At 47.1% G+C, this 22,303-nt stretch overlaps 1 protein-coding gene across 3 annotated transcripts in view; it reads right to left on the bottom strand.

Annotated features, from left to right (window-relative positions):
• Nucleotides 1-22,303, bottom strand: part of Igf2bp2 (insulin like growth factor 2 mRNA binding protein 2) — a 111,817-nt gene that overhangs the window by 8,589 nt on the left and 80,925 nt on the right. For 2 of the 3 annotated variants that reach the window (XM_087902041.1, XM_087902044.1), the window contains exons 5-12: nucleotides 20,849-20,912; nucleotides 18,635-18,907; nucleotides 16,814-16,948; nucleotides 13,603-13,725; nucleotides 12,795-12,930; nucleotides 10,412-10,540; nucleotides 2,425-2,493; nucleotides 718-834 (exon numbers count right to left, since the gene is read on the bottom strand). In XM_087902041.1, coding sequence (XP_087758167.1) covers nucleotides 718-834; nucleotides 2,425-2,493; nucleotides 10,412-10,540; nucleotides 12,795-12,930; nucleotides 13,603-13,725; nucleotides 16,814-16,948; nucleotides 18,635-18,907; nucleotides 20,849-20,912 — 1,046 coding nt within the window. The remainder of the gene's footprint in view (nucleotides 1-717; nucleotides 835-2,424; nucleotides 2,494-10,411; nucleotides 10,541-12,794; nucleotides 12,931-13,602; nucleotides 13,726-16,813; nucleotides 16,949-18,634; nucleotides 18,908-20,848; nucleotides 20,913-22,303) is intronic. The other variant, XM_087902045.1, reaches the window with a different exon arrangement.

Genomic DNA, 22,303 nt, shown 5'->3' with positions numbered 1-22,303 from the left:
GGGAGAAACTCCAGCTCTCAGGGAGAAAGTGTAAGTATTCTTTCTCTCCAAGTCATGAGACTTGCTTTCATAATTCTGGGTTGTCTTATAGTAGTGAATTATTTTCCATAGCAATGGGAAGCGTTCCATGGGGTTTGCAGCATCTCAGCGGAGCTGACAGCTGGGCTTGAGGCAGGCCCACGGCAAACTATCCCTGACAACCAAGAGAGGCAGAATCCGGGACTAACTGCAGCCACTTCTGCACATATTAGTTTTACAAACCAAGAGGACTTCCCTAGCCTTCTGCTCAGTCCTAGTCTCTTAACAGGGGATGCTATCAACTCTGTCTGCCTATGATTTTACCAGCACTTTCCAGAAAGTTCTTCATCCCATTTCTCTTCTCATAGTCTGTAAGCACAGACTAACAGCAGCACAGATGTGCTGAGTGCTAAGCACAAATGCTCATTCCACTCGAGCACACCCCCTTAGCTTGGGATAAATCTTCAGCCTTCTATCTTCTCGGGAAGAGCAGACAAGGCCAATTCCTGGAGGGCACGGTTTGGTCATTACTCACAGCTTTCTTCTAACTTAGTTGTCTGGCTGAAAGGAAAGGACTAAGAAGAAGAATGGGAGCAGGAAACTCATTCTACAGATTCTGTGTGGGGGGGGGGGTAAGAATTGTCTGGTACGGACAAGAGGAGGACCATGGGGACAGGCAGCTGGTGGCAAGAATCTTACCTTGATGGAGGCACCAGCAAATCGAGCCAGCTGTTTGATGTGCGCCCCCTTTTTCCCGATGATAGCACCCACAGCCTGGGTTGGGATGAAGAGATTCACAGTCTCCTGCTCTGGGTACTAGAAAAGAACACGTGTACAACTGTTCCTCTAACCTGGCGCCTCATGGCCCAGCCAAGTAGCCTTAAGAGTACCAGAACGGGAAGGCCTCGCTGCCCGGGGAGACGGCCAGAGACAGCCAACATGGCACGTTTGATCTTTGTGTGACCTGGTGCTTTATGCATGAGCCTACAAGCTCCTCTGAGCAACCATGTTTGCTGGGCACAAGCATCTGCCCTTTCCTGGATTCTCTGACATACAGATTTGATACACTCACGTTTCCTGTGCCTTCACCCAAGAATCAAAATGGTTACTTTGTGACGGTGTGGTGGATTACAAAGTGCTTATCATGCAAGCCTGATGACCCAAGTTCAACCCCTGAAACCTGCTGTGGAAGGAGACAAGCTGGCCTGACCTCCACGTGGTCCCGTGGCCCGTTCCAGCCTGCACATATATATATATTACATGAAACAGTATATAATACATATAACAGTATATATTACATGAAACAGTAAACATGTATTAAACACACCTGGCCACAGACAGAGAAAGCTGTCCAGTCTGTCCCGTCACTAGGACTACCATTTCACAAGGAGATGCAGCCTGCTGTGCCCAGGCCCCATGAGGGAGGTGGGCAAGCCACCTCTCCCTGGAAACCCTGAGGAAAGACTGGGCCAGGCTGCCAATGGTTCTTATGGGAATGATGTGTCTTCAGTTGTTAAGACTTTTAAGAATTCCAGCAAAATAAGAAAAAAAAAGTCTGGTGTGGTGTAAGCCTATGCACATGTTCCTGTGTATTCATACATGTTGGAGGCCAGAGGCTGACACTGGTGTCTTTCTCAGCCACTCTGTACCTTAGTTTTGACACCGAGTATCCCATGGAACCTGGGCTCGCTCATCTAGCTAGACTACCTGGCCAGTGAGATCCAGGGATCCTGCCACTACTTCCTCAGCCAAGGAGCACCCCACCACACCTGGCTTTTATGTGGGTGCTTAGGATTTGAACTCGGGTCCTCATGCTTGGATGGCAAGTACCTTGTCAATGAACCCACATCCCCCGCCTACTGCAAACTTTTCTTTAGCTTAGTAATATTTCCTAACTGCTTTTCTTTCTATTGTGTTTTTAATATACTTTAAAAAAGTGTGTGTGTGTATGTGTGTGTACGTGCGTGTGTCTACGTAAGCACAGGTGCCTACAAAAGCTAGAGACACTGGATCCCCTGGAGCTGGAGTTACCAGTGACTGTGAGCCACCTGGAGTGGGTGCTGGGCACTCCAGCCTGTTAGAGCAGTGTGCGCTCTCAATGACTGAGCCATAGCTCCAGGCTCTGCTCTTTAAGTTAGGACTTTACTCTGTAGGTAGCTTAGTCTGGTATGAAAGTCACTACACAGCCCAGGCTGACCTCAAACTCGCAAGCCTCCCACCTCCCTCTCACAGTACTTAGGATTACCCAAGAAGCTCTATACTGAGTGTGAAGCAGGGTGACTTGCATCACTCCTGAGATAGTCTAGAGCCACAGCAGAGAATACTGTGACCATACACAGGCCTGTTCATCAGGGGCTACGTGGGGCAAGAAGAAGGGTGGCTGGGGCAGATGCGAGGGGCACTTACGGAGTGATGATGCGGGAACGGGCCGAAATGGTGATGAGGGTACAGACTGGAGAAGTATCCGGAGTGGGCCTGCATACAAACGAGGCAGTCAGTGCATCGGCTGTCTGTTTCTGTGCAGCACACGTGCTCTGCGAGCCAGCAACACCGTCACATCTACAACGTGTGCCTCTGCGTTCCTAATCTCTGAACCCGTGGCAAGGTGTCACCTGGTAGCATCAGGCCCTGGAATGCAGCTTCTAAGACAAGCCTTGCTCTCCCTAGTTCGCCTACCCACGCTCTCACTGCTCCGACCCGCCTTTTGGTGCAGACAGGGCTAGTGGCTCCTAGATTATGGGAGAATTACAAGCTGTGCATTACAGACCACAGAGAGCACTGCGGACAAGAGCCAAGAGTTATTCAGAACACGCGAATGTGGCCCCGGGGAGACAGACCAGCTAGCTGCTCAGATCAGAAGGGATAGAAACTCAGTTTGGAGAAACCGAAAGCGATGGTAAGAGAAAGGAGCCAGACAGATAAAGGCATTGTGTGCAGATGTGGGGAGGGGAGGAGCGGGAGGGCAGGTGTGGGGAGGGGAGAAGCTGGAGGGCAGATGTCGGGGAGGGGAGGAGTGGGAGGGCAGATGTGGGGAGGGGAGGGGAGGAGCAGGAGGGCAGATGTGCACTCATGAAGTAGACCTAGCTATTGAAAAATCGAAAAAAAAAAAAAGGAAATCGAAGCTGAAACAGTAGCTATTTTTTAATTGAATACCTACAGTATATCAGGGACTATGATACTTTATATCTATTTATAAATTCTTAAACCTCACAGTGGTCCTGCGAGACAGAAAGCTATCCGAGTTCACACACACTTACTAAAGTGAGCAAAGCTGCATAACTATGTTTTACAAACGGCCACATAATAATTGAACAGTACTCTCACTGTTACCACCAGCATGATGGTGACAGACACGGAGCATCAAGGCACACAGCCCTGCCCCACAGAGGGAGATGTAGATGAATCTTGTAGCCTGAGCTTAGCTGAGGGCCCTGAACACATTTCAGGGAGATGTGCGTGTCTTCCCCCGTCCCAGTCTTCGGCTACACTCAGCTCCTGATAAGACTCACTTATGATTCCTTACCAACAGAAACAACTGTTCTTTTGAGCTTGGAGCACCCTGCAGGGCTTCCCAGGTCCTAGGGTAGGGCCACACACGTGCAGCTTCAGGGCTCTCTCCCTGGTACAACTGAAGAGGCTGCAGTGATGCCTCTGCCCACAAGGGGGTGCCACGAGACCGGGGTCTCAGGAAGCTTCACCGTTTTGAAGGAAGGTGGGTCAAGAGGGAACTGCCTCTTTCTGAAGGCTCTCTGGGAAGCACGTGGACTTCAGTCCTCTCTCTGTGCAGGTTCTGTTCTGGGGTGTGGCTGGCAGAAGGGAGCCAGTTCCTGAGTTTTTCCCTCAAGGCTCTAACTAGGGGAAACGGGGCCTCTGCCTGCTTCTGGCCGCAAGCACTATTCCTTCAGCTCTCATGGCAAAAGCGATTTCTTTAAATTGTGATTCTAGCGCCCATGCAAGGCCAAGAACCGATCTAGAGCGGCCAAGAACAGATCTAGAGCGCCGCTTGGGTCCTAACATGAACGCTGCCCATGTCAGTCCCACCCTGGATAAAGGAGAGATTGTTAAATTAGCTGTAAAACAATAAATGGACAGAATCCTTTTATCCCTAAGTCAGAGCCGCGGGGTTGCTAGAAGGAAAGAATTCTGAATCCAGTAGCCAAGAAGTCATTTCTAGCTGAGACTCAGATCTACACAAGCCTGACTCTCTAGCTCTTACAAGCGGGACCATTTTTCATAACTTTCTAAGTCCTCTCCCCCCTGACTCAACTGCCTATATCTGACTGTGTCTGGTCATCTACTTTCTGAGTCCCCCACAGACTCAAATGCCTGTAGCTGGCTGTGTTTGGTCATCCATTCACTCGCTCAAAAGTTTTTGAGTACCCACCCTGTGGGCGACCTTACTCTAGGAGTAAGTAGACAAGGGGACTTACTGTCTATTTGTGAGGCAAATACAAACAATAGCTTCAGAGAAGTCTTAAGACAGTGGCCACAAAGATGGAACGAGTGAGCAGCCCAGGGGCAACAACTGTGAGACTCAGAGACCAAGATCACACGCGGCCCTGGGCAAGAAGTATGCGAAGCAGCAGGGTTCTTGGGAGGTCAGGCCAGGATGGTTGGTCTCTTTGAAAGTCAGACACAAGGCTAGAGCGGTGGCTACAAAGGCATTCTGAAGGACACAGGAGAAAGCAGGTGGTTGAGACCATCCCTTGCCAACCTGGTCGAGATAAGGACTGACCTCAAGTACACCTGGGGGCCAAAGAGTGTGGGCTGTTTTAGAAGTGTAAATGAGTGTCTACTACAATGAGCAGGTGTCTACGGTGGCCTTTCTCTTTCCCATCTCCCCATGCTAGGGTAGAGTTGACAGCATCCAATGGAATGGATTCTGGTGATCAGAATGCCATCTATCAGTGACCTGAGGAGAGCCGGGGTGCAATCACTGCCCAAAGTGCCAGCTGCCTGTCCGCAAGCCTCTTCCTCTAGACACTGGGCTCACTGGCCCAATCCTTGTATGAGGGATGTGTATGTGTATAAAACTTTGTTTTATATATATATATATATATATATATATATATATATATATATATACACAATTAAAACTTGAAAATATATATATATATATATAATTAAAGCCTTAGCACAGTATGAGTGTGTGGGGGAGGGGCAGTGTTTTTATGAAGGTGACAGCTAGGTGTGCCCTACAAGGGAACAGCGGCAGGATGTCTTAGCCTGGTTTGACTCTGCTAGTGGGCGGACAGAGTACACAGCAGACACTGTGAAAACTGGCAGGAATCACCATCAGTTCACCCACTTTGCTGGAAGAACTGCAGAGTCCAAGGTACAGCTAAGAGACGGCTGACACTTGAATCAGGAGAAGCCAGAGACGGCCAGTATGAGCAGGGAGGAAGGCGTAGGGGCGGCCCAGGCCAGGCTTATGTATTATACTCAAGTGGTTCAATAGCTCTGACATTACGACAGACTCATCCTTGGCTGAAAAGACAGCAGGCCTTCCTTCTGGAACCAGAGGCAGCGTGGGGCCAGGACAGGCAAGGAAGAACTTGGACAGGTTCCAAGGCTAGAAGGTTTAGTGTTCTGTCCCAGACTGTCGAAACATTGCTACCCCCAGCAGCTTATCCACCCTGGGTTCTCTTAGGACAACTGAGTGTAGTATGATTAATAAAAACTCAAGAGACAGAAATTGGGGGTTCAACCTGAAGATCCGAAAAGCAAAGCAGCCAGCCACTGACTCTTACCTCGACCTCAGTCTGAGATGGCCATCCTGCCTCCAGGAATCTCAGAATGAGACTGTCTGAGAGCTGTCTCCTCCCGTTTTATAATCCTCTGGGATTAAAGGCATGCACCTGGTTTCTTTGGCAACTAGTGTGGCTACTGGGATTAAAGGCGTGTTATCAGTGCCTGGTCTATAAGACTGACCAGTGGGGCTATTTTACTCTCTGATCTTCAGGTAAGCTTTATCTATTAAAACACAAATGAAATGCCACTACAGGGGAGGGTATGGGGGCTAGTAACTACGACGCAAGAACTAGAAGCAAAATGAACATGAACCTTTGGCCGACTCTGCAGCCTGAGATGTTTTCCCCCGTATGTCGTCACTTGCAAGTGTTCATTGCAGAGACACTGGTCCGGCTCAAGGCCTCTGGTTTCTGCTACACTATCAATGCTGGGCCCTCACTGGAACTTCTCTTGGTTTTCCTGTTGTTGCCCTGTGTTGTGGAAATCCTGTAGCTTTGGGTCTGCAGAACCAGTCCCTTCATGTGCTCCAGGAGATCACAGATCACACAGAACCCTGGTTCTGGGCCTGGGTAGATGCAGGGTTGGCCAGCTGGCCAGCTCTCCCTCGTCCTTCCACCAGGGTGCGCTCTCCTGCATTGCCCTGACGAGTTCACCACTTGCAGCTCTGAGCAAAGGGCGGGGCAGGTTCTCCTACTTTATACCTTCAGGGCCAGCTCTGCTGTGCAGTTCAGGCGAGCTGTTGGGGCCACTCTCCCCAGTGCTGCAGCTGGTGAGGGACAGGGCCAGCACTCCCACCTGCCTCAGGTGTTGATGGGCAGAGGGATGGGCGCAGGAGAGGGTGTCTCTATCCTGCCCATGCCACCACCTAACGGATGAGTAATTCAACAGCTCTCCCATGCTTACGTTGGGCTGGCTTACCCACACCTCTGCCAACAGGACTTCACTGAAGTGAAGGAAGCCACTTCAGCTTCCTTGATCTGAGCACGCCTGGAGCAGTCTCAGGGAGGTCAGCCAGAGCCTCGGGAGAACACTATCAATAAACTTCCCTGAGGACTCATTAATACATCCTCTCGAGTTTACTAGAGACATGAAAGTACAATTACATCTCATTAGGCATGTGTAAGTCAGTGGGGAGAGGGGAGCAAGGCTAACCAACAGGCCGGGTGAACAAGTTCAGAAAGAAAGTGAGCTCCCAGGATGCAGGAGACAGCAGCAATAACAAATGGAATCCCTTATCTGTAGTGGCATTTCATTTGCATTTTAATAAATAAATAAAGCTTTTCTGAAGATCAGCAGTGGTGACACACACCTTTAGTAGCCATTTTAGTTGCCATAGAGACAATGCATGCCTTAATCCCAGCCCTACAGAGGAATGTGGGGGGGGGGCACGACACAGCTCTCAGACACAGTCTCGTTCTGAGCTTTCTGAAGGCAGGATCTCCATTTCTGACTGAGATTGTGTAAGTCAGCAGCTGCTTGTTCTGCTCTTTTCTTATCTTTAGGTTGAACCCCCGTTTCTCTCTCTGGGTTTTTATTAATCGTGTATCACTTATCTCCTTAGCAGGAGACTGGACGCGTGTTCCACTGTAAGTGCCTGTGGAGCCTAACAAAGCCTGGGTAGTCCCCTGATACTGCATAAACAAGGTGTGCTGTCACGTGCCTGTCATCAGGGCACTGAGAGGTCAGGTCGCAAAGCAGAAGCACAGAGCTGAGGCCAGCCTACACTACAGGGAAAGGTCGCCAGTAAATAAATAAGTAGAAAACGGAAAAGGGAAACTCTGAAAATCTTATTAAGAGATTAAGAAAGAGTCGGGCGGTGGTAGTGCACGCCTCTAATCCCAGCACTTGGGGAGGCAGATCTCTGAGAGTTCAAGGCTAGCCTGGTCTACAAAGTCAGTTCCAGGACAGCCAAGGCTACAAAGAGAAACCCTGTCTTGAAAAACATAAAAAAAAAAAAACAACTAAGAATACAAACATACAATATTAGGAAACAAAAGACCACAAGATTGGACATTTAAAAATGGAAACAATCTGTTGTTTTATGGTGCATGACTTTATGGTGCTGTATCTAAAACAGAGATAAAATGGATTTCTCCTTGTGCTGGAGGGCAAACCCACAGCCCTGCACTCGATAGGCAAGCATCCTCTACTGAGCATCAGCCCAGCAACTGAAATGGACACTTTGATAGACAACTACAAACTAACAGAGTCAAGTCAGAAACTTTCAAAAGAAATGGGAAAAAGTTCTTTTTCCAAACAAAGTTGCCAGGTCAAGAGGTTTTATGAGTAGGATTTATTATATATAAAAGGAAAAAAAAAGAAGCCAGTATATTTTCTTCCATTTTGTCAAACAATAAAAGCCGCCATCTTTCCAAATCATTCTTTGCAGGAAAACACAAAAACAACAGCAAGCGTTCTGTCGAAACCGCCAGATGTCATAAAACGCTCGTGACTTCCGCACAGAGTTGAATGGAAAGGGACCAAGTGCAGAAATACGATGAGGTAGGCTGAGGGACAGCTGGAAGTGGGCAAGGTGGTGCACTCCCCCTTGGGTGGGGCAGGAGGATCAGCGGCCCAAAGTCACCCTCCATCACAGGGTTAGCGGGAGGCCAGCCTGGGCGATAGGAGACCCTGTCTCAGAGAATCAACAGCAAAACAAAGCGCAGAGCTGGATTTCAAGCCGACTGATAAAACAGCAGATTACTCAATAACTTCCATTGGGAAACTGGCTATTCACTTGGAAAAATAATAAAGTTAGATCAATTCCCTGTAAAATATAGTATAAACATCCCCCAGAAAAACCAACAACTGAAAATTAGTATAAGGAAAACATTTTTTTTACAATCTTCAATGAAGGGGATTTTTCCTTAGCAAGACATTAAAGGCCAAAAGCCCAAAAGAAAACATCCCATGTTTAGTTTGTATTGACTTATCTCTTTCATTTTGAGACAGGGTCTCACTATGTAGAGACCAGGCTGCCTGGAACTTCTGGAGTCCTACCCCCTCAACCTCCCAAGGGTTGGATTATAGACATGCATCACCATTCACGGACTAAGAAAACATTCCTTTATGCTTAAAAAGCCTGTACCAATTTGGTCTAAGAGAAAGCTGTAACACTTACATTGCATATATTATTTTCTTCTGTAATTTCAGCAATCAAGGGCTTTTAACTTTCAGACTGACACTATAGGGATCCCTAAGCAGGAAGTGAGAGATGTCTTAAGTGCCTTTTTACAGTTGGTTATCACATCTCCCAGCAAAGATAAAGAATGTGAACTCCACATCCATCCCGTGTGCTTCCGCCACGACCCCTCCATTACAGACACATGCAGTCCAGTGGTAGGCTCGTTCCTTTAGCTTAGAGGAAAATGGACAGAACCAAAGAGACAGTCTACAGTGCTCCCAAACACCTCAGGAAGTTCCTGCAAGTCAGTCAGGATGTGCTGGGCCTGTGGGCATGGTGCCAGCCCATGCCTGTTTTGAGGGTGTGAACACAGGGGGCCCCCAAGAGCCACTAGCCATGCCTACACCAGGGAGCAGAAGAGAGTTTGCTGGCCCATCTGATTCTCCCCCACTGAAACAGTTTACACACAAACAAGCCATGTGCTTGGAGAAGACAGGGTGGAGGAAAGCAGCTGTGGCGTGGTCGGTGTCTTCAGCCCCCATCTGGTAACACACTAATCTTTTTTTTTTAATTGTTTAAAATTTATTTATTATGTATACAACATTCCTTCCATGTATGCTTGCATGCCAGAAGAGGGCACCAGATCTCACTGTAGATGGCTGTGAGCCACCATGTGGGTGCTGGGAATTGAACTCCGGAAGAGCAGGCAGTGCTCTTAACCTCTGAGCCATCTCTCCAGCCCTAACACACTAATCTTGAACAACGGCTGTGAGTGAGGGCAACAAGCAGAAAACAAACCGTTCACGTTTCTTTCACTGAGAATTAAGAATCAAACGATACTTACTGAGAGCCGGCTACATATTAGACGGCGTGCGGTTTAGAAGCAAACACACTAGCATTTTCTTTTTAAAACTTCCTTTCAATAAAGTATATTTGATTCTAGACAAAGGTGGGAATGTGTATGCATTCAAGAATAATCCAGGTACCATAACATTTGGATTAACTAACAAGTGCTCATGAATATTGTTTGAAATAACGACTTTTTTCTGTTTGTGTTTTGCTCTTTCGGGACAGGTTTTCTCTGTAGAGTCCCGCCTGGCTGTCCTGGAATTTGCTCTGTAGACTAGGCTGATCTTGAACTGCCCCAGCCTTCAAGTGCTGGGATTAAAGGTGTGTTCCATCACTGCCAGACCAACAACTTTTATTTTTATCAAATGGACCTTGGGAGGCTGGAGAGATGGCTCAGAGGTTAAGAGCACTGACTGTTCTCTCAGAGGACCTGAGTTCAATTCCCACCAACCCCATGGTGGCTCACAACCATCTGTAATGAGATCTGGGGTCCTCTTCTGGCCTGCAGGCAGAACACTGAATACATACGCTGAGGCGCACACACTCAGAGCCGGGGCCAGTGTCACTTCCCACCATGAAGACAGGACTGCAAACCAAAGCTTTCACCTTCACTCAACACTGCCTGGAGGCGCCCCGCATGAGTGACTCTCGGGACACTGAGCTACTTACAGCGAACGGGTGATAGGGGACACTGGGGGGACCTCCACGGGGCCCTGCTGGTGGAGGGAACACGGACAGTCCTGTTGAAAAGATGCCAAGTGCACTGAGGTTCAACCCTGGGATTAGATTGGCTTGTTGCTGGGAACAGAAATGAAGAAAAAAGATGAGGGAGAGAAGGCCAGAGGCCAGGCTTGCAGCGGTCAGGTTCACCTCCTGTCTGCCTAGCACCCCTGCTTCCCAGTCAGCTCCCCTCCGTTCCTGGACTTCTTCACCTTGGACTGGGTGTAACAACAGATCCCAACCTGTCAACCTTCCTCCCAAGGTTCCCTGCCACCCTTGGGTATATCTACATATCTGACTGTGGTCAGCAACGCCTTCACTAGCTGCTTTCCTACCCCAGCAAATCCTGCTCCCTGAATACCCTGTGCCCTTTCACCTCTGGACCCCTGTGCCCTGCCTGTTGTTGCTCCTTGTTCCCCTGCCCAGGTGTCCCTCTCAGTTGACATGGCCTTTCTAGGCTCTCCTAACACTCCTATTTCCTCAAAGACACAGGACAGAATCAAAGGCTCAGTGCCTCGTTCCTGCCTCACTTCCTTGGATCAGCGGCCATTGTCCTTAGTGTGTAGGCAGTACCTGAGACATTAGTACACAATAAATATCTGTTGAACGAGAGCAAATACCAGTCTTTTCTAATTGCCCAAGGACAGGTCAGCTACTTCAAGAGTTCACTGCTTATCTGACATTTCAATCTAGGATGCTCACCAGGGTTGGAGGTGGAGAGAGGCCGGCCCTACGCTGGCCTGTGCCCAGTCTGCCCCATTCCTTAGCTTCCTAAACATGAGGCAGTCTTCTCTCTGTGAGTAAAGTCACCCTGGAAAATGCTCCTTCTCGTAAGAACGCAGAACAGCAAACCTGGATCCTCACGCTGCCTGTTAAGCCCTGGGGATTTTGTGATTTGTCTCACACATCATGAATCTGACGCAGGTACCTAAGTGACCCACTCTGGATAGCGATGCACGGGACACCTACACCTCTTCTGAGTCTAGCCAGGTGTTCTCGGGAAGAAATGCTTAGCAAAGAGATCGAGAGTCCGCAAGCAAAGAAGGAGACAGCCAGATGACTGCCACAAAGGCACCCACACGGGATGCTCCCCATCCTGTCCCAGTCACTGTGGTGATAGGGGGGGCTGGAGAGGTGGGGGCTGGGATGCCAACATGAGAAAGAACCGTGCAGCGTTTTGCTGTGGGGGACATGGGGCTGCAGTACAGATGGCTTTGTCGCTGTTTATTCCCCTGTGAAATGTTCGTGGGTGGCATGGGAAGTAGAGGAAGGGTCAAATGACCAAGAGGTCAATGAGGCTGATAACCGTGGAGGCTGGGTTGTGGCCTATGATGGCTGATCAAAGGACCCTTTCCACTCTCAGAAAATAATAGTGAAAAAGGAAAGACTTTACTCTTTTGAGATTGAGTCTGGGCTTTGCTGACGGAGAAATAATTGCAACAATTATAAAGTGAGAAATAAGAAACAGGAAGAAGGTGAGGCCTTCTTCAAGTGCCAGAGAGCACTCAAGTGAGTGACAGCAATTACTAGGCAAACTAAGAGCATCCACCAGCAAGCTAGAGATGCCAATCAGAAGTCAGGCCATTCCCTTCCCCCCACAGGCTTGCTTCAGATAGATTTGACCCCAAGCAGCCTAGACAGACAAGGTCTCTAGACCCCATGATGCCATTTGTTCTGACCCAGAATAATTAACTCTAGGCCTTACATATGCTACACACGTATTACCACAGAGGCAAACCTCCAGCCCAGTCAATTTACATATATGTATAAAATGGAGACAGGGTCACACTATGCAGCCCCAGCTGGCCTGGAACTCATTATGTAGACCAGGATGACCTCGAACTCACAGACATCTACCTGCCTCTCTGTCTCTCCAGTTCGAAGACTAAAGGTGTGTGGTCACCAGATCTGGCTAAAGTATATACTTGAAATTATAAAGAGAGAGAAGACACAATACTACTATACAAAGTTTAGAAAATAGGGAAACCCACTTTCCTGGATCTCTAACTTTTACTCCTGTAGGCAGCATTCAGCCCTGTTGACTCACATTACTTTGCACATCTATGTGTAGCCCAGGTTTGACATCTTCCTTTTCTAACACACGTGATCATGAACTTCACCCCACTTTACGACCTGGAAGGTATGATTCTAGCAGCTCACACTGATCCATGTTTCTCACAGTTTGCTGACATCTTTAATCCTAAGACGTCGGAAGCCCTTCCCTCTTCCCCGAGGTACTTGCTCCTCAGCTGATGGACAGCTATCCTTGCAGAGCTTGGGTCCTGGCTTAGCTGTGGGGAAACCAGCAGAAAGGGAAGAACTGGGTGCTTACATTAACGGCCAGCATGTCGTTTTCAAAGGCCTCGCGCAGTTTCTTCATGATCTCTATCTCAGCATTGGCACAAGCGTCAATGGTACCCTTCACCGTGATGGTTCTCTCGGGGTTATATATACTCAAATCCTGCAAGCTGGCCAACGGGGAGAAGACAGGAAGAATGAAACTCCAGACCACAGACACATTCCAGTAAAGACTTGATTTCTCCTAACGCTACAGCATAGACTCCTATCTTCTTAGGAAGATATTCTATCAGCATAGAATCTCAAGTCTTACTAGTGACTTCATTTATATATATATGCACACACACATATATATATATAAAAATAAATATATATTTATACGTATCAATATACATAAATAAAATCTATGGGCACAGACTATGAATTGAACCTCAGCCTCACACGTGCCAGGAAAGTCTTCTACCTTTAAGCCATATCCCCAGCCCCAAGTCTTTGTATTTTGAGAAAGGTCTCACTAAGGCTCTCCTTGACTTCACTGTGCAGCCAAGGCTCGCTCTGAACTTTTGGCTCATCTGCCTCTTCTCCTGAGAGCCTGGATTATAGGCTTGTGCCACAGAATCAACCGTATTTTTTATTTTAAGGTATTCACGGTGTTGAGGTGAGCCCAGAGTCTCCCTGGTGCTGGTGAGTGCTCTGGGGGACTGCAGAGCCCACCTGTGGATCGGCTTCCATGGCTGCTCTGAGAGACTATGGCACGACTGAGCGTCTCCCCTCTGGAGTCAGCTGCTCCCACACACAATGGTCTGAAGGGGTGACTTACGATGGTCTGAAGGGTGACTTACGATGAGATGGTTATCTTGGTCCCTGTCTCATGCTCAATTTTCTTCAGATTTCTGCCTTCTTTGCCAATCAGTCTCCCAACCAAGCCATTGTGGGCCAAGATTTTCAGAGGAACCTCCTCAGCTCTAGAAGACAAAGCACATTCAACACTTAGGACAGACACTCTGTCGTCTCCTGAGCCATCAGCTGCACTTTGTATAAATGGAAACCAACTTTTCAAGGTTCTTTCCGAACCTCAGCTTACAAGTCCCGACACAAACGAGCCACAGGCCAACTCTTCTTCCACTTTCTACTCACTAGTAGCCAGATGGTAGGGAGTGAGTCCACGGGGCGGCCTGGCCAGGGGGCGCTACATTAACAAAAATAGAATCCCATATAATCCAGCAATCCCACTTTTGGGAATATGTAAAAAAGAGAAATAATCATGATCATTTGTGATTTGCCATTCACAGCAATGTCACTAAGAAACAGCCGAGGCACAGTAGTGTATTCCAAAGGGATGGGCACGTTATGTGCTACACCTGGAAGAACTTGGGGACTGAGATGAACCAGCCACAGGAGCACAGACCCATATGACCCATTCGTACCAAGTTTCTAAAGCAGTGGCTCTCAGCCTCCCTAACACTGCAACCCTTTAATACAGTTCCTCATGCGGTGGTGACCCCAACTGTAAGATTAGTTCTGTTGCTACTTCATAACTAATTTTCTACTGCTATGAATATCTGATATGCAGGATACCTGACACGTGATTCCTCTGAAAGGGTTGCTTGACCCCCAAGACGTCCCGACCCACAGGTTGAGAACCACTGGTCTAAAGTAACACAGTTGGTAGGAACAGAAGGTGAACAGGGAGGCAAGAACAGGCAGCCAGAGCTGTTTCTTTTGTAACAGTGTGAATGAATATATTGTTAGGTGTATTTTAACACAATTCTTCAAAACATTTAAAAAGGAAGTGATGGCCTTACTCTCAAGTTTGGGATACCGGTCTGTGGTGATACAAGGTCTGAGTTATTGCAAGGAAAGCAGAGCAAAAAAATGTCCCAGATCTCTGAGCCCAAGGCTTTAGTGACATAAGAACTTTTCTAACCTTAGCACTTCATGCTATGTGACGATATGTTTCTTACTACTTAAACCACTTGTATTTTCTACTCCTTCAAAACAGAAGCGTCTGAGGAACACATTACCGCAAGGCACTCAAACAAGCCGTCTGGTTAATGAGGCCGCCCTAGGATGCACACCCCTCAGAGGGCGGAGGAGCCTTTAGCCCCCTGCTGGGTCACCAGTGCACACAGCAATGTCCAGCACATGGTACATAACACACACTTGGCACATGGAAAGGAAGTTTAGGGTCCTATCATGTGTCCCTTGCCTCTTACTTGCCCCCGTCACTCCCTGTGTCTCTGAACGTTGGGTGAGTGTCCTCATGAGGAGCCAGCAGGCTGACTTCTCCCTGCTGTGTTTGCTCCTGCCCACAGTTGTAGCTTCAACACGAAGCTCAGGCTTGGCAGGGGACAGCTGCTCAGAAACACTCACTTGGGACATTCCAACTCTATCTTGGCTCTATAGGACATCTTAAAGTCCCCATTCACACATCCACTTTGTGGCCATCTCCTAAGCTGCACACAACTAATCAAAAGAACCGAGGAGACTATTATTTGTAAAAGCCTCAGTAATTTAGATCAAAGAAGGGTTCCCTCTAATCAAGCCATGACATTTGGGGGACTTCCAAAAGTCCCAAGTAAAGCAAGTACTTGATAACTGTTAGGCGAGGGGCCCTGTATGTGGTGTGATAACAGACTGGCAATGTTGCTCTTTTTAGAACATTCTAGTCTTGGTTTTGCATATCACACCTGCTATTATTGGTCAAATGAGTTTACTACTCAGCCCACCCCCTGCTCCTCTACCCAGCTCCACCACTGCCCACAGACAGATTTGGAAGACTGACAATCTTTTTAAGTAAAACCCATGCTGCTGGGTACACTTGTGAGGGATTTTTCTTTTTTCGAGACAGGGTTTCCCTGTGTAGCACTGGCTGTCCTGGAACTCTCAGTAGACCAGACTGGCCTTAGACTCAGAGATCTGCCTGCCTCTGCCTCCTGAACATTGAGATCAAAGGTGTGTATCACCACCACCACTCAGCTATTTTTCTTAATTATATGAAGTGGGAAGATCCACCTTTAGTTGGGGCCACAACTTCTGCTGGCAGCCTATATAAAGGACTTGGAGGACTTGGAAGAAGGAAGCTTCTGCTTTCTGCCTGCGCGCCCATGCTCTCACTGGCTGGTCTATTCCTTCCCTGGCATTAGATCGTACTTCATTGGGAGTCCATATACTGAAGACCATCTGAGACATACAGTGGACTGAACTGCTGTACTCTTGGATTTCTTGTTGGTAGACAGACATTATTGGACTAGCTAGACCACACAGACCACAGCCTGTAAGCCACTCCAATAAATTCCCTTTCTCCCTCCCTCCCTGCTTTATATATAATATACACACATACACATATGTAAACCTATACATATATACACAGAATATATTCACCTATAAATACATACATACATACACAAATTTGTATATGTATATGTAATATACAGCATATATTGACATGTCACATATTTACAAGTATACAGTATTAATGAATATGAACATATATGCATATGTATAAATTCATTCTCTCAGTTCTGTTCCTCTAGAGAACCCTGAGTAATATAAACATAATCCCTCTACCATTGTAAACACACTTAGAGCTTTTTAACATATTTCTTTTTTTTTTAAAAAAATCTTCTCTCATATATTACATCCTGATCACAGTTTCCCCACGCTCTCCCTCCACCTCCCCTCTCCCCCAGATCCACCCTCTCTCTATCTTCCTTCAGAAAAGAGCAGGACTCCCAGGAACATCAACCAAACACAGCATAATATGCTACTACAAGACCGGGCACACACTGTCACATCAAGGCTGGACGAAGCCATCCAGGAGGAGGAAAAGGGACAGGGACCATCCCCGCTCTCACTGTTAGGAAGAACACCAAGCTACTCAGCTATAATGTATGTGCAGAGGACCTAGGTCAGACCCCACAGGCTCCCCGATTTCTGCGAGCCACCATGAGTCCTGGACAATTGACTCTGTGTGCTGTGTTCTCACGGAGCGTTTTAAACATATTTCTTCATCTTACAGCACTGAGTGGTCTGGGCACTGTATAAACTTACAGTTTGGTCTCATCAGCCTCTTTCTGCATAATTTCAAGGATCATGCGGCATGCTTCAGACGTCCCTTCTGGAGTGGCATGGATGGTGACAGGCTTCTCTGCGGCTCCAGAGTTCTCCTTTCTGTGGATGTCTACCCTGCAGGAAAAGAATCAGGAGCCATAGCACAGATCCGATAGGGCCGCAGGCACAAAAAGCCCAGCCCAGCCAACAGAGTGAGGACAGAGGAAATGCTATCAGCACACTTGGGTGCTGCGATCCAAGCAGGTCAGTGTGCAAAGGGGCTCATGCCAGACGTAAATTCTTTGCCGCTGTGGTCAGAAGTGGGCCAATCTGACAGGAGTGCTGAGGATCAGGGCACCCAGCCAACTCGGTAATAAAGTCAGCTCGGTTAGTGAAGCATTTTGTGTGGCCTTTCAAATGTCTGTAGAAGTGAAGGGTAAGGTGAGAAGGGGTAGCACACTGGAGCAGTTCTGACCTCTGCACTGAGCACAGCTTTTAAAAGCCTTATGTGAATCCAAATTCCAGCACCAAATTCCAGCAAGCTTTATGTATCTGAGCATCCACAGAGGGACAGAGGGACAGAGGGACAGAGGGACAGAGGGACAGAGGGACAGGGGCGTGCCTCTCTGCTTTCCTGAGGTTTTGGTTCCCTTTCCGTTGGCAGTCTGCCTTCCCTCCAGGCTCCTAAAACTAATGGCCTAACAGTCCGACAACTCCATCAGGCTCCTTTGGGTCCTGTTTGCTTCATCCACTTTAAGAAATCACACAACTAATTGCAGTCCCCTTCCCTCCGGCTGTTAGAGAGGGGCAGTCTTCAGCCGCCTCCTCCAGCCAGGCGCCCCCTTCCCTCCGGGCGCATACTTTAAGAACTAATCTCACTTCCCTGAAACTTAAGCCACCTGACACAATTTTTGGAAGCAGAACGAAGATAACTAAGAATTTACTTGGGAAAGGAAAGGCTGGCTTTTAGGAACAACAGCCGACAACTTCCAGTCTGGTCTCAGCAATTCCCTTGCCCACCAGTGTCTGCAGCTGGGGCTTCCTCAGACACTGGAGTGACTTCCTTTTCAGCTTACAGGACGCTCATTGACTGGAGTAAGACCCACCAGCTCAGGGATGAGTACTTGCTGGCAGCTGGGGCTTTGCAAATGCGAGTTCATTTGCTCTGCCTGATTGTTTGCATCCTCACGGCGATCCTGGTAAAAGCACCATGGCTTCCTTTTTCACAGAGGCAACCGAAACTCAAGGTGAGATGTTTTATCAAAACTTGAACACAAGCCACTGTTCTCAAGTCTTGTATCTTCATGACAGTGTGCGGTGGTCTTACGGACATATAAAAATCGACAATTGTACAAATGACTTTGCCGCTGACCGCCACCTCCAGTTCAGTCTCTTTAAACAGAAAATCAAACAAAGCCCCATACTTTCTTGTTTGATACAGCAGTGACAACCTAGACAGTCTAAAGAACGGCTACTCCACTACAAGGCTGACCCAGCAGAGGGTGAGAGCTCAGACCAGAGCATCCTATAACCAGAGAGCCCCTCTCAGCTGCTGTGGCATGCTCATGGAACGCTAGCACAAGGGACCATCCTTCCTGGAGGTCCATATGTGTTCTCTTCATGGACTTAGCCCTTCAGGGAATGACGTACATCATTAGCATGAACACTCAGCACAGCCCCCCTGAGGTGAGTCTAGTCACAGTCTAGGGAAACCTACGACACGGCCTCCCGCTACAGCACCAAGTGACCAAGGATGGGGGAGACGGGATGCAAGCATGCGACTCCTCAGAAGGAAGTGGAGGAAGCACTGGAGGCACGTACCGGGACTGGGTCTGTTTAGTGATGTTCTTTATGGTCAAGCCCTCCTTTCCAATGATGGCACCAACGAACTGGGTGGGGACCAGGATCCGCAGCGGGAAATCAATCTGTCTGGCCTGAGAAGAGCTCCTGGGGCTGTGGCCTCGCTCCCGGGGAGAGTGGTCCCCATGCTGGACTCGCTGAGGAGGTGAGGGGGAGCTCACCTCTTCATCGGGGATGTAGGAAATCTTGAAGGAGTAGTTCTCAAACTGATGCCCACTTAGCTTCTCAATTGCTCTGCAACATAGCAGAACACAGCAAGCTTATCCAAGAGTGTGGTAAAAACTCTAGAAGGCGGGAGGGTGTACCTTGCTCACTAGCCATTTATGGGGTGCCTGTGCCAAGCACCAAGGATACAGGGATGAGCAAGACATATCCCATATCTCAGGCCTGGAGTCTCGACGATTAAATAAGTTCTCTCTCAGCATCTAGATCTAGGTGGCTAAGACTGTTTGTGTAACCCTCATCCCCCGCAGACTAAACCCTCTTCACCAACAACTGTAGGTGTGTGTCCAAAACTATTAGTTTCTTTTTAACCACAACACATCTTCATGATTATTTTAATCATATCACAAAATTCAAATATATTTGAGAAATTCAAAAATACATAAGCACAAATTAAGAAAACAATAGTTTCCTTGTCTTTATTATATACTATTTATTAAAATGTACTAAAATGGATATACTATTTCTAATCCTTAAAAATCAGTTAACACTCTAAATATTTTCCATTATCAAATATTTTCTATAACTCATTCCCCACTCCACTTGACACTACTGTAAAGTGAGGTCAGCCCTTCTCCGGGGTCACTGTAACTTCTGCTAGGGCCAGCCTCCCATTCAAGTTTGTGAATTATGCCCAGTCTCTCAAAAACCACATGTTGTCATGGGCACCTCTGAAGGTATAGCTCCTTCTCTGGGGCAACCCCTAGAGATGAGATGGCCCAGGGCCTGTCTGGTAATGTTTCAGTATCTACTATTCTACAGCAGTGAGGGTGTATTTATGCCCTCAGTCCTCAAGGCTACAGATTATCTAAAAATAACTACTATGAACAACAAAACTTACTTCTGTATTTTAAAAATTTTACATGAAATGGAACAATGCCCTTACATGTTTCTGCAGCAACCCTACTCGAGTAACGCTGAGGGGCTGTGAATTCATTACAAAACAGAAACTTAATTCAATGAAGGCAAGTGAGTAATGTGCAGATTCTACCCAAGCGGCACTGGGCTACGGCTGTGATGGCCAGCGGTGGCTTAGCCTGAGCCTGCTGGTATGAAAACAGGTTCACCACATCTTCATGTGTGCTGAAAACTGCAACGGCACCGAGGTTATTCCCTTCCTTGGGAATGGACATACACAGCCATGAGGCATGACTGCCTGTGTTACTTCTAAGTTACTCTGGCCTAGGAGGCACCTCAAGGGCCTCCTGCCAAGAGAAACGTCTTAGCTAGGCACGGTGGTACAAGGCGATTAATTCCCCACCTCAAAACAGCCCAAAAAATTAGAAAGAAACTTGTTTTTTTGCTATTGCTTAAAAAAACGTAATCCCATGTCTGTTAAGAATAAACTCTAATCATTACTGAAGTAACAGAGTAATGAATGGAGTAAGAGTAGGGGGTCCAAGCCAGGGTAGAATATTCCCAGGTGAGCAAGCCTGCTGCTGTCAAGGAGGTGAATTCTTCTGAAAATATTACACAGGAAAAAAAAAAAACCACTATTGTTTTAGTATTCATTCAGTGAGTGTGACTAGGAGGCTGTGCACATGCCTTGTTGAGAACGGAGTGTGCTCCAGGTAAAAGAGGCCCCCTGAAGCTTGTCAAAGTGAGCCTACGGGTGCAGCATCATAGTGCTGGTGATCTCACGGGGTTTCTGTCTTTCTGCTGGTGCCAAGTTCAACACTGTTCGAGAAAGAGATCCTATACAATCACCTAACAGCCCGGCACGAACTCCCAGTGTTGCATGGACATGCCAAAAGTCGCAAGGACACCTTGGAGTTGTACAGGCATGTCCAAGAGGACACAGACACCCTGGAGTTGTCCTGGCATGTACAAAGAGGATGTGATCTGGCTGGATGGTACCTGTCTTCTCAGGAAAGGTTTCCAGAAGCAGGACTCAAAGGAAACCAAAGACAAACCCAAATAAACCTGCAAAGAAATGATCCCCAACCCACTTACATCTTTGCTTCTTCTCTTGTTGTATAGGTGACGTTGACAACAGCAGTTTCTGTATCTGTATTGACTAGGGAAGAAGTGAAAACGACAATCATCATTTAAAAATAGCTCGACCCCCTGTGCCCATGGAAAGCTAACTTCAAAGGAAAATGCACAGAACGCCGTATCTTAACTGTGCCCACGTGTGTTTATTATCATTTATATAATATATTTATATATATTTATATAATTTATATAATATCATTATAGCATTTGTAAGTCAGACATATGCAACACTCTGTAATTAGGTGCTCATGTAACATGTTGCCCTGCATTGCATTTATAGGGATTCTAAGGATGTGAATTATCTCTGCACATTCATGTATTTTCACACAGAATTGTGGAGAGCAAAGAGGTCATGAACAGCCTCATCTTTAATCATTTGGGAATGTGCTGCCCCCAGTACTGTCAACCTAAAGAGCTGCCAAGTCACTTCCATGGCAAGGCCATTTGACTTTGTATTCTGAAATATTTCTTTAGGCTAAAATCACAGAGGAAAAATAGGTGAAAGAACATGACATAAAATAAAGAAAAAAAAAACATGGTTCTCTGTGCTTCATTTTTTCAAACTTCTACTATTTATTATTCATTATAATTGTTAATTTAAAACACACAGAATGTTAAAGGGTTCCTACCTGCAGTTTTTGAGAGCTAAAGAGAAGGCTGTGGACTTGAGCCTTCTAGTTAAGATATCCTCCATATATAAACACAAGAAAAGTCAACCATATATATCTGTGAGTGTGTGTGTCCGCTCGTCCATCCATCGTAAGAATGGGAGACTGAGGCAGGATAGTAAGCCTGAGCTACACAGCAAAGCCCTATCTCTAAACAGATACAGACATGCAGACAGACACACAGAGACACAGACAGACAGACACATACTTCATACAAAAGGCTTGATTGATAAAGCTTACTTACGTTCTCACAAAAAACAAGAATGACTTATCAGACCCTCTCTTCAAAACACAATGACGTTGGGGAATTTAAAGTTAACAGCATTAAAAATAATTCCACAAAGTCACAATAAATCTCCCTTCAAAGTAGCAATATTCATTCTTAAACCTTAGGAGTTCTAGAACCATCCCCTCTGGTTCTAGACATCTTAAACTGTAAAGAAATGTGACTCTGAGATTCTCAAAGGAATTTGGCGTCCCCAAACAATAAAGACTCTAGGATAAAAACGTATTTTGCCCAGTAATTTCAAAGCAGCTTCAGACTTGGTGGGAGGTGTTGGGGAACAGGTAGGAGGTGTACAGTCACTATCAGCTCAATGATCTCTACACCATCAACACCGATCCCAGCCCTGGCTCTGTCCTGGCTCACTGGGGCTGCTCCTAACGGTCTTACTCACAGATGCCCTCGCAGTACTCAGTGCGGCAGTGTGGCACATCACTGCCCTCACCCCGTGTCAGCACATGT

The sequence above is a fragment of the Myodes glareolus genome, chromosome 2 (genome assembly GCF_982192425.1).
Source record: "Myodes glareolus chromosome 2, mMyoGla1.1, whole genome shotgun sequence".
NCBI lineage: Eukaryota > Metazoa > Chordata > Mammalia > Rodentia > Cricetidae > Myodes > Myodes glareolus.
Note: the sequence above shows the minus strand (reverse complement) of the source record. Positions and strands in the feature narration are given on the sequence as shown.